Genomic DNA, 12,803 nt, shown 5'->3' with positions numbered 1-12,803 from the left:
TTCAGTGTAGCCTGGTGGGGAGAAAAAGCCCCAGTGATAAAAAGATAGAGAACAATGAAAATTTAGTAAAGGCAAGTGCCAGGGTGCGCTTACACAAGTCTCTACAGCTTAACTGTAAATTCTGCGTTTGTTCGTCTACATATGGTAAGTCGTGATTTCATCTTCTGCTGACTTTTTCATCAAAGATTCCAAATTATTTAAAATCCCCAGAGTCCTAACTCCGTGGTGATTCATACCGCATCGTCTGTGACTGGTTGGTCCTTGGGGCGGCCACCCCACATCGCAGGCCTTGCACGGCAGGCCCTTACACAGATGTCAAATCTGCCATGTAAAAATATTCATCAATATGTGTGACAAAACTACTTACTTTATCATATTTTTTAAAAGGAGTTTCAAATCTGAGAGCTTTTCTTTAGCCCAGAATGGTTCCTAACCATTTTTAATGCAAACAGTGAAGCGTAAAAACACCCTCAAAGAATGCTGACTTGTGCTACGTTAACGAGGTGTCTTGTGTCTCAGGGAGCCTGGCGTTGTTAGACTTGTAAAAACTGCAGACCAGATCCACAGACAGCAGATGAGAGAGAATTCCAAATGGCAGATCAGACACCTCCCCAATCAACTTTATCCTTTTGAAGTTCTTTATAACATGTTTTAACATTTCATCTTCTACATTTGCCCTGCAAAAAAAAAAAGAATTTTACGAAAGCTTGTATCCAATGTTCTGGTCATAAATTGTACTTTTTTCCTTTATGCCTATCTCACCTATAAAGTTCTGACCCTAAATAGAAGGGAGTTAGTACACGTATTGTTTGGTCCATAACAACACCAGACTTAACACTGGGGAAAAACAGCTTGGCTTATTGCAATTGAAAGAAGCCAAAGCATAAGGACACTCTGGCTCAATAAAGAAAATGATCAGTCCCTACAGCTGGGCCAACGTTAGGGCACCAAGGCAAGTGGGGGACTTGGGGTGTCTCACATGCTTCACCCGACTCCTGGCTCTGTTCTAGAAGAAACATACATTAAGGAAAGCCAAAAAAATACCTATAAACAGAAATGATTTCCACATATATCCAAAGTTTTCCAAAACCAAGTAATTTTTCACCTTTTCATCTATAGCCGTGCTGACTGCTTATAATGATAATTCAGAAAATTCCCATTCTCCCAAGGAATGAAGATATTGTCAGAACTGCGCTGACTTGGTTGACATGTGGAGAGAATGGCCGTAAGTCCGTCAGAGTCCCAGGCTGTGGTCTGGAAGATGCTGTCGGTTGAATATGCACCGGGCTTGTCTCCTCTTGCTTCTTTATTAGTTGCTCTCAGCTAATGGGAAAGTGTATGGAGTTAACATAAGCATAGTTAACGCTTCCAGAATTTTAGGAGGGGATTATTCGCTGGACCACCGGGCAGTTCCCCTCTAGATTACTTAAATTACCTAGTACAGTGTAAATGCTATGTCAGCAGTTTCCAGGTTGGCAAATTCAAGTTTTGCTTTTTGGAACTTCCTGATTTTTTTTTTTTTCAAATATTTTCCAACCATGGTTGGTTGAATCTGCAGATACGGAACTGTGGATATGGAGGGAAACTAAAACAGAGTCAAGTTTGGCAAACAGTTTACTAACAACTGTTTGTTGAGTTGAATGGTGATGAAAACCCAAGATAGAAAGCAAGCAGAGTGCCCTGCAGGTTCCTGGGCTGCGCCATTGTCACCAGCCCAGACTCTGATTAGTCACACATGGAATAAACACTTCCTTTTCTTTCCCTGTAATGTCCTCAGGAATTCAGATGGGAGATACATCATCACACGGCTCCTTCGAGCGCTAAAATGATATCAACACACTCCCCACAAGGAACGCCCAAGCAAAGGATTCTTCAGATCATCGGAATGAGGGAAAATATCAAATACACTGTAATAAACAGAGCAGGTATTTTTACATTTACTCTTGGAAGGATAGCGAGTTCTATAGACTCAGTTTTAGGAATAACTTTCCCACTTTCACCTTTTTATGGTTATGACAGTGGTGATATAATTAACGTGGTAAAGTCATCAATGTCTTCACCAAGCTGATTCGGGCGGATGGAGAGACAGAGCTGTAACCGCTCCCCGCCCCCGACCCGTCACTCGCTGCAGAACAGGAGGAAGCCCGTGAACGTGGTGTCGTCGTCCTCATCCGCAAACAAGCCGTTGAACCTCTCCCCTCCCGTCACCTGCAGCCACACCTCGTCCCCGAGCTTCAGCTGCAGGACGATGCCACCCAACGCCTGGTCCTCGGAGCTCATGTAACCGTCCTTGGTGTGCAGGACTTTAACCCCGTTTTTGACCAAAGACACCTGGACGTTCCTGGAGAAAACGGTGACGTGGTAGGTGAAGTAATAGACGCCGGCGACGTGGCAGGTGAATTTCCCCGTGGCCACGTCGTAGTGGCCAAACTCGTTGTACAGGATCCTGTCGAACTTGACGGGCGCGTCTGACAGAGGGAACTTGCTCAGCACCGTGAGCCCCACGGTGAAGGCGCTTCTGGGCAAGACTGGCGTCTCCCCAGTTTTCCCTTTTTCTCCTCGATCCCCTTTCCAGCCTCTCATTCCCCGGGCTCCAGGCTCACCCTGGGGCCCCAAGGGGCCGGCATCTCCCCTGGGACCCGGCTTTCCAGTGGGGCCCACGGGGCCAGGTAAACCAGTTGGGCCCGAAGGTCCAGTGCTGCCCTTTGGCCCTTCTGGACCAACGGGACCCACGTCGCCCTTCTCCCCCTTCTGCCCTTGGGCGCTGGTCTCTCCTCTGAGGCCTTTCTCTCCCATGGGGCCCACAAGTCCCTGTGGCCCGTGTTTCCCTGGGGGGCCTCTTGAGCCCTGATCACCTTTCACGCCCTTTGCTTCAACGTTTCCATCGGCTCCTAGGTAGGACGAGAAAGAACGGAGGAAGAGACGATTTGTGAAACTTTGTGAAAACACCTTTGGTTTTTCTATTATTGAGCAAGCGAATGAGATAAGGCAGTGCACAGGTTCAGCATATGCTCAGGGTTTGAAAGTTAATTTACTCCTAAACTGTGCAGATACACACGTGTGCACAAAACACCCTTTGACGCTGTCTACTATATCAGCATCGGGGCTCACGTTAGAAATGACAGTTATTTGGGACTTCCCTGGCGGCCCAGTGGTTAAGAGTCTGCGATTCCAATGCAGGGGGCGCGGGTTCGATCCCTGGTGGGGAACTAAGATCCCACATGCCGAGCGGCCAAAAACAAAAGAAAGAAATGACAGCTCTCTGCCCGTCCCTGAGGGGACACATCTTTGGAAGAGGGAAGAAGGCAAACAGCAGATTCACCGGGGCTGCTTTGGTAGCTGACACGCAGCCCTGATGACGTGATGCCCGCCGAGAAGACCCTCACTGGAGTCAGGTCGTCCTGGGTGGGCGCTCACTGCTCGCTGTGTCTGCCGGCCTGTGCACCCTGCCAGGCGCGTGGCACTGTCGTGATTCTGCCTTCCCCCCTCCCCGGCGCCTCCCGCTTCCCACGCCCTGACTGGACAGCCGTGGTCCGAGCCCCGGCTCTGGAGACGCCAGGATCCAGCCCAGTCTCCACCGCTTATGCACAAGCTGATACCCCAGCTACACCCGGTTCCTCACCTGTACGGCTGGGATAATAAAGTGCCTCCTTTATAGGCTGTTGTATTAAGTGAGTCAACACATGGAACGCACTTAGAACGACCCAGTGGGGCGAGAACACTCTTCGTGTTGCCGTGGTAACCATCCTCCCTCCCCCTCGGCGACAGCTGCCAGCAGCCTCCCTGCCTCCAGGGCCCGGCTCAAGTGCCACCTTCCGCTGCAGTGCCACCCGGGGCGCTGAGTCAGAATCCAGCGTCCCTCCTCAGGGCCCAGCGCTAAATCAGGCTTCAGCAAACCACGGAGCGCGGGCCACCTCCAGCCTCTGCCTGTTTTTGACAGCCCGCAAGCTAAGAACAGTTGACACTTTTAAATGGTCACAAATCATGTTCCGAGATTTGTGACAATTATGTAAAATTCAGCTTTCACTGGAACGCAGCCCCACTTACTAAGGCATCCTCTACGCAGCTTTTCCCTGTGACGGCAGAGCTGAGTAGTTGTGACCGAGACCCTGTGGCCCACAAAGCTGAAAATATTTACTATCTGGCCCTTTATGGAAAGTTTGCCCATCTCTGCAGTGAACCCTGAGCTTCTGGAGAGAAGGACCGTGTGGCCTTTATCACTGGAGCATCCTTGGAGCCTCGTAAGGGACTTGTCCTTGGTTAAGCACTTAATAATTCCTATCCTATCATTGACGGCTCCGGCTGCGGGCACAGCAGGACGGAAAGCCATCTCTGACCTGGTTCTCCTTTCTCTCCGGTCACCCCGTCCTTCTCTGGGCCACCAGGATGTCCTGGTTCGCCTGATGGAAAATGAGAAAATAGGCAGAAGTTAAAATTCTAGCTCCAGTTTCCCTTGATGTGGGTCCCAGTCAGCGATGGAGGGTCCCGGGGAGCCCCAGCCTGACCCGCACACCCCACCCCTCACAGACCTGCGGGGGGAGGGCAGGCAGGGGCAAGCAGCAAGGGTGCTGAGTGTGCCAAGAAGCGGGTTGTGAAGTGGATTGGTGGGCTTCCCAAGCAGCCGGCTCGGATGATGATCACAATTGCATGTTTCTCACGTGACAAGGACTTGGGGGGGGGTGGCTTTATCATTTGTGCTCCTTTTCCATCACTCTGTGGGGAGTGGAGTGGAAGTACCAGCCTCCTATGAAAGCGCAGATGACCATGGCTGCACCACACTACTTGGGATGGGAGAGAGGGTTCCAGAAGGATCTCTCTAGCGCCTCACAGTGGTGGTCAAGGTGCCGTGGAGACCCACTGGGACATCAGGCCATGAGGTTCTGCTGTGCCCAGGAGTCCTGATGCTCAGAACAGGCTGCCCCGAGCACCAGCATCCTATGTCATGTCCACGCGTGTATGTTTGTAAGCTGTGTACGGGTAATGTTCTAAAACATGTTCATTATAAAACATACACACGGGACTTCCCTGGTGGTACAGTGGTTAAGAATCTGCCTGCCAATGCAGGGGACACGGGTTCAATCCCTGGTCCGGCAAGATCCCACATGTTGCGGAGTAACTAAGCCCGTGTGCCACAACTACTGAGCCCGCACTCTAGAGCCCGCGAGCCACAACTACTGAGCCCACGTGCCACAACTACTGAAGCCCAGGCACCTCGAGCCCGTGCTCCGCAACAAGAGAAGCCACCGCAATGAGAAGCCCACGCGCCGCAACAAAGAGCAGCCCCCGCTCACCACAACAAGAGAAAGCCCGCGCGCAGCAACAAAGACCCAACGCAGCCAAAAAATAAATTAAAGAAAAAAAATAAAACATACACACAAATACATTTGAAAACGGTAAGACAAAGATTAAGTTAATTTTTAGAGTGAGAAATGTGACATAATATCCTTCTAAGAAACGTGTGTTGTATATAATCTAAATAAACTATATATGTAGCGTGCAAGTCTTAAGGAAGTATGTGAAACCTGAAAGAACGGGGACCATTGAGGAAGAAGGAGAGAGAATGAGCAGCGGAGAGGTAGAGAAATTTGGTGTTGGATACAGGAGCATGTGTCTTCCTTCACTCTCCATCTATCTTCTTCTGTGTGTATAAAATATTTTATAACGAGCGTTTTAAATTAAACCTCCCAAATTTGCAGATAGACCACCCCAGCGCACACATGCGCCCTTGAGCCGGAGAGAGAGGATGAGCGCCAGACGGGGGCCTGTGACCTGGCCCCACCCGCGCGCTTGGCCTGCAGAAATGTTGCCTCGGCTCTGGAGCAAAGGGGACTCAGACGTTTGTAGAGAAAGCGAGGCTGTGAGCCCGCAGTCTGAGTCACGGAGACGGATGCGACACTTCCACCGAGAAGAGTGGAAAGGAGAAGCCTCTGCGCAGCGCCGAGGTTCCCTGGGCGGCGGGCACCTCCGCCGAGCCGGGTGAGAAAACTGCCGCCGCGGAGAGCACGTGCCCCAGCCCCGGGGGTGCAGGCAGCGAGTGCATCGTCCACTCTGAGAGATGATACAGGAGGCCCACAAAGCGCCGTCCAGGAGAAAGGCCAGCATCGGGCCGTCACGCTTGGAGGGCCGCGGAGCCGGGTTCTGACAGCATCATCTGAGCGATGCCTTCCTGCGCCTCTTCTCCCGGCCCAGCCCGCTGGTGGGTTCAAGGCGGTCCTCGCAGTGAGGAGGGGCGTGGGAGTGACGGGGGCGGGGGGGAGGGATCTCGAAGACACAGATATCCTGTGTGCGTGTGCGGGCACACGCACACACGTGTACGCACATGTACACATACATGCACACACGTGGTCCCAGCGGGAGGATAAGGGATGGATTTCAATAAGATGGAAGGTTTGCCATTCACTTGGACAGGGCCTCTCACTCCCCAGAAATGAGACGGGCCTAATGCCCCAAAGCGGTGTGGACCTAACTGGAGGTGTTGTTATCCGGTAGGAGAGCCCAGCGCCGAGTGCAGGGCGGGGCTTGGTGAGAAGGGACACTGCCCCTGGTGACCCTATGCCCCATCCAGCCCACGCAGTAAACGCTAGACCACAAACGCCCTGAGCAGGGAAACACCTATAAACACCTGGAACGTCACACATCTGTACAGCAGACTTCCCACACTGAGTAATTCTTGTTTCTCCAAATCTTAAAGGCTTTTTCAAAATCCATATTCTAACAGCATTTGCTGGCAAAGCATTAATTTCAGTCCATCCTGAAATTGCTTTCTGTGTATTATGCCGTTTTAATATTGCCAGAGGAATATCTAATTCCCTGGTATGATTAAGAAATATCAAAAGAGGCTTCTAAATGTTTATCATTAAGTTTGGTGAAGCTTTCATACAACGTACTGAGAAAAATGACAGCGGCTTGTGTTCACGCTTCTCACGAGTCCTGAAATGACTTACTTAATTGGTGTGCGTCTTCCTATGAGTCTGTGATACCCTTGGGATATCCACAGTCAGGACAAGGGCATCTCAATGAATGTAAATGTAAATTCACCTGCCCACAGTTATAATAATTTCCAGGTTGGGGGGACAGACGTCTTGACAGATCTGACTGACGTTCATCATTATTTTTTCCTTCTAATGCACATTTGAAGAATTCACATTAAGAATAGAAATGGCAGCTCTGCCCTTCTCAGGATTCTTTACTGCTTGCATTATCAAGTTCACCTTCAACCATCAGTTTTTTTTGCGGGAGTATTTTCAGCACCCATCTCTTTGTGATAGTTCAACAGCATAATCTGAGAACCCCCTGGTCCAGGCACACTTAGTGCAAAACATCCCAACACGCTGAAGGTCAGTGAACGCGGGAGGGTCCCGGCCAGCCTGCTCACACTGTGGGCCGCCACTCTTCCCACGGGACATGGTCCAGGCCTCAAATGACACGTGTGTATCTGCAAACCGACCAAGTGAGGCCATTCACATGGATTCATATAGCCAACGTTTTAAAAGCTCAATTTTTTCTTCACCTAAATTTATCTTTTAAGATGTCACTAGAAGTTTCGATGTTTTCTTCCTGCACCCAGATGGGTCCTCTGCTTACATCTTAGGTGTATGACCCTATGGTCAGACCAGGGCTCAAGAACCCCATTCAGAAATCAAGCCTACAGGTTTTTGTCATGGAAACCACTCACACATCCTGGCTTTTGGGACTGTCCCTCCCAGAGGCTGGATCCTGTCCCCAAGTCCCCAAACCGTGGGGAGGTCCCGGGACACAGCACAGACACCCGAGCAGCGGCCGTGTAGCTCCAGGACCCTTCCTGTTCTCCGGCGTTCCGCACCGCCGGCCTCACAGCAAGGCCTGCACCGTGCTGCCTGCTCTCTGCCAGAGACCTAGCCGTCGGATGTCTCTCCAGGACCCGGTGCCAAAGGTCCCTCATACCTGTCGCCTGAGGCAGAAAGATCTATGACATCACAAGCTCCTGAAAACGGCCCTGTAGTACCGGAGATGGTGGCCAGCAGAGAGGCAGCCCTACTCAATGGGAAAGCCCACGAGGACAGGGGTCCTCATGGCTCGTGCTGCCCTGTACCCCACACCCAGCCTGGATGTGGCCAGAGCAGGCTCTCCATCAGTGTCTTCTGGGCAATGGATGGATGGATGGATGGATGGATGGATGGATGGATGGAGAGGGGTGAGCGCACAGGCGATGAATGAATGGATGAGGTGAAAGGAAGGGGGATGAGCGGAGGGCAGCTGCAGGCACAGGTGGTGGGTACCTGCATCCCCCTTGTCGCCCTTTGCTCCATCTCGTCCATCTCTCCCGGGCAATCCATTGTGACCCGGGTTCCCGGGGACGCCAGGGTGGCCCTGCCTGCAGGTGTCCTGTGAGTTCACCATCCCTGCGCAGACTCCGGAGACGAACAGGAGCCACCAGATCCTCATGGCTCAGATGACAGAGCTGAACGGAAAGAGGGAAACAGACTGAAGGGAGAAACTCTCGTCGCCGGGGCCACGGACAAAGCCTCTGCTCCTTGCGGCGGTCAAGCTTGGACAGCGCGGTCAGGGCGGGTCAGGGTGGCAGCTGGGAGCAGACTGGCTGCTCACAGTCGAAGGACACTGTCCTTGGAAGGACACGTGTGACTGGGGAGACTCCAGTGGTGGGCGATCCAGGAGAGAGCCACGTTCCAAGCCAGGAAAGCCCCGCTGACTGTTTTGCTTTGGGCAAAGAAACTCCAGCTGACCGTTTCCCTTTGGGCAAACGCCTTTTTGCAGCCAGAGAAGAGATTAATGCTTCCCTCACAGGGCTGCTGTAAAAACCAAATGTGAGCACGTTGTGCATGAAAGCACATTTTGAACAGTAAAGCAAACATGGAATCAGCCTTTGCTCCAGCAATCCCAGCAACTTCTGGGTATACACGCAAAAGAACTGAGGGCAGGGACTCCCGCAGATATTTCTACACCCACGTTCACAGCAGTAATGCTGTCCACAATCGCTAAAAGATGGAAACAAACCCACGTGTCCATTGATGCATGAATGGATAAACAAAATGTGGTCCATCCACATGATGGATGTGATTCAGCCTCAAAAAGGAGGGAAATTCTGACACAGGCTACAACCTGGATGAACCTTAAAGACACTGTGCTCGGTGAACTAGGCCAGTCACAAGTGGACAAACGCTGTGTGATTCCACTTACGTGAGGTGCTGAGAACAGTCAAATTCAGAGACAGAGAGTAGAAAAGTTGGTTCCAGAACCACTGCAATAAGGTGAAGATCAGAAACAAATTGAGTCACACGAATTTCTTGGTTTCCAGGGCATATAAAAGTTATGTTTATACTATGCTGTAGTCTATTAAGTGTGCATAGCCTTATGTTGAAAAACAATTTACATACCGTAATTTTAAAAATACTTTATTGCTGAAAAATGCTAACCATCATCTGAGCCTTTAGCGAGTGGCAGTAGTAACATCAAAGATCGCAGATCATCAGAACAAATGTAATGGTGATGAAAAAGTTTGAAATATTGCGAGAATTACCCAAATGGAACACAGAGAGACGAAGTGAGCAAATGCTCAATGTAGGGTTGCCACAAATGTTTAGTTTGTGACAAAATGCACTGTCTGTGAAGCGCAATAAAGCAACGTGTGCCTATATGCATAGTAACAAAAACTAGAAGCAAATATATCCAGATGCACATGGTTGCTTTGGAATGGTGAGGTTATGGGAGCTTTTCTTTTTTAAAAATGCTTTGTTACAGTGTCTATAAAACTATTTCTACATATACATTTTTAAAACCCAACTAGACTGTCATCCAAAGGATCACATCGCCATCGTATGGAAGCCTCTATGTGTCTTAGGGTGCAGCTTGATGCAAATAAAGTATTTTGGGACGGAAAGGCAGATGTTTCCCTTTAAAATCAAACTTACGCCATTTCAGGAAATTGACTTGAGTTTTCTTAGAGCCAAATTCCATAAATAATCTACACCTTCCTCCTCTGTTTAACTAAGAAGTGACTGGTCATAGTCAAATCTAAATTGCACAGACCAACCTCTGTAGGGGGTGTATATTTTTCCCTTTTAATTTTTTCAAAATGTGTTACAATTACTCCAGTAATAAAAAAGATCAGGCGCTCATATAGGTGTCAAATTGGGATAAACCCCATTTTGCTCGCCAGCCAGAGGAGAGCTGAGATAAAAGCAAACATCCATCCTTCTGTGATTCTTTCCCTGGTTCTGCACACTTGACACGGGCAGAGATGTATCACCCCAGGCCCGGCAGGTAGACAAACTTCAACAAAGGATCATGAATAAAGGAACGCGCTTTGCTCCCAAAGAAGCAGTGAGATAAGCTATGGCATCATCTCTAAAGAAAAAATTTTTAGAAGAAGGACGGGACGGTTTGCCCAAGGAATAGAGTAGAAATTACATTCGTGTGTTACTTTTCAAAATAAAAAGTTACATTTGCGTTTCTCACAAAGCCTCTGGCTGGCTCCTCAGTGTCAGTGTTTAATTCCTACTTCTGGTGTTTCTCCAGAATGCACTGGAGCTGGGACCCCGTCTGTCTCCCACCTTGCCCTCCCCCGCTTCCACCCTCCCTCTTGTCTTCTCTGGATCACTGCCCCCTCCGCCCCGCCCCTTCTCCACGCAGCACCTAGACTAGCATCACTTATAGGTAACAGCTTGTTGAAGACAGCAACTGCACATCTTCCTACTTTCTTATCTTCAGCACTCACAGTCAAATATTTGTTGAGTGGTTGAAGGAATGAATGACAATGAATAAATAAATAAATATTATCCTGGTCCCAACCACATGCAAATCATCACCAGGGAGGTGGCTGGACGTTGAATCCAGTCCTTGTCAGTGCTCTTGGTAGAGGTCGCTAGTCTCTCCAACGCCCCTGCTCACCATCATCAATGGTAACAGAAATGTTAGTTGGCACGTGGCTGCCCACAATAGACTCATTTCCCAGCCACCCTCGCAGCCCAGGTATCACCGTGAGACTAGATTTTGGCCGGTGGGAAGTGGGTAAAAGTGACATGTGCACCTTATGGACCAGGACCTTCACGGGAAGGGGGTGCGCCCTTCCTCACGAACTGGAGGGCAACACTTCGGGGACAGAGAGATCCTGGTCTCTGATGACAGCACAGACCAGGCCTGCCCTCCCAGCCCGTCTTTGACGTGAGAGAGAAATACACGTGCTGCTAACTTGCCCAAGCCCGTTATCTAGGTTCCCTCCTGGAGCTAAGTCTAAGTTTTGATGGATGCAAGGCTTCAGCTGTCAAAGGTGTGGGTGCTCATCCAAAGTGAGGCGGGTTCGACATCTCTAGTCACTCAGCCCAACAAAGTTGCTGAGGACCCACTGGGTCAAAAACCCTTCAGGTGATAACATTAAAAATCCCACAGCAGGCCCTGCCTTAGACAGAGCAATACAGTCGGTGTGAACGCAAAGAGAATGGACACAGTCCTTCTGTTGAATGTCAAGTCGGGGGGGAGGAGGGACCCTGGGAAGCCCCTGTGACCCCACAAACCTGACATACGGAAATGGTTAGGGGCAGGGGGATACAGACCGCAAACGGCTGTGGAGTTGCTGTTTGTTAGACCCAAATAAAATAGGTTCTTACTTCTTATTTCTGGGTTGTTTCTCCTATGCTTGATCTACATTCTCCTTCACTACTGAATTTCTTTCTGAAAGGTTACTCAGGGCCCCTCCTGATTAATTTTCTCCAAGGACATGTTGTCCCTAATTCACGGCCAAGATTAAAGGTTTCTACTCTTCAAGATTCTTACTTGCCCAAATACAAAGATTTAATAAAGACCTGCCAGAACCCAGCTGAGCAATCTTTACTGGGTCTCCAAACCTCTAGCCTTTAAAGGTTGCAAAAAATGCAAGGGATGAGTGAACCCAGCATCCCTCCCAGACGTGACAGTCCAAGAACCTCAATCTCCAAATTGCCTTCATTGAATACATTTTATTCCACTTTCTCTATACTTTGTACATATGTATTTCTTCTTCAACATATGTTGAAGGCCTTGTTTTAAATTACACTGGGTAAGTTAGTACTGCCATGAATATAAAAACGTACACGTTAACATTTGTGCAAAATGATCCATGGGCTTCTCTAGAAAGGTCTGCTAATTCTCATGATTTATTCTATGGTTTCAGCCCTCCTCGCAGCCAGTTTGCAGAGTTCTAGCAGAAGAACTTCAAAATCTGCTTCTGTCTCCTGTTTAGCCTCTTAAGAATGTATTTCGGAACTGGCTTAACCTCTTTACTACCCAAAGCCCTGTAGACAGCTACCTACTTAAGCAGGATTATCACACACCAGTAATCCAAGAGCCGCTTTAGGACTCTGATGCCTTAAATTGAATTTAAAGAAATTGTTTCCTAAGGCTCTTACCTGAACCCCAGGGCTGCAGGCGGCACCCAGGTGCTATGCAAACAAGGAATCAGGAGCAAACTAAATAAAATCACACCTTCCTGCCACGCAATTCCCTAGTGGATAGATCTGCAAAACAGCAGGAAGGGGAGGGAACAAGTAAGCACAAGGTGTCTTGGAAGAACTTCAAAAGTTGAGGCAACACTTGAGCCAGGGGCATCTTCCAGCAACACCACTTAGTTCGGCCAATTTAGCTCCTTCTTTCGGTCCTTTTTATTTTTCGATTTATTTTATTATAATTATTATTTTTTAAACAACTGTATTGGAGTATAATTGCATTAGAATGGTGTGTTAGTTTCTGCTTTATAACAAAGTGAATCAGCTATACATATACATATATCCCCATAACCCCTCCCTCTTGCGTCTCCCTCCCACCCTCCCTAA

General features: G+C 49.1%; 1 protein-coding gene across 2 annotated transcripts; it reads right to left on the bottom strand.

Annotated features, from left to right (window-relative positions):
• Positions 1-1,921: 1,921 nt before the first annotated feature.
• Positions 1,922-12,411, bottom strand: C1QTNF9 (C1q and TNF related 9). Of its 2 annotated transcripts, none has more exons than XM_007164206.2 (4): positions 12,381-12,411; positions 8,259-8,440; positions 4,338-4,400; positions 1,922-2,891 (listed from the first exon to the last, which is right to left on the bottom strand). In XM_007164206.2, exons 2-4 carry the CDS (start codon positions 8,422-8,424, stop codon positions 2,119-2,121), a joined length of 1,002 nt encoding a protein of 333 aa, XP_007164268.2. In that variant the 5' UTR covers positions 8,425-8,440; positions 12,381-12,411; the 3' UTR covers positions 1,922-2,118. The 2 variants fall into 2 exon arrangements, with proteins under 2 accessions (XP_007164268.2, XP_007164270.2); XM_007164208.2 differs by lacking the exon at positions 12,381-12,411 and adding an exon at positions 9,178-9,233.
• Positions 12,412-12,803: the final 392 nt, after the last annotated feature.

The sequence above is a fragment of the Balaenoptera acutorostrata genome, chromosome 18, assembly GCF_949987535.1.
Source record: "Balaenoptera acutorostrata chromosome 18, mBalAcu1.1, whole genome shotgun sequence".
NCBI lineage: Eukaryota > Metazoa > Chordata > Mammalia > Artiodactyla > Balaenopteridae > Balaenoptera > Balaenoptera acutorostrata.
Note: the sequence above shows the minus strand (reverse complement) of the source record. Positions and strands in the feature narration are given on the sequence as shown.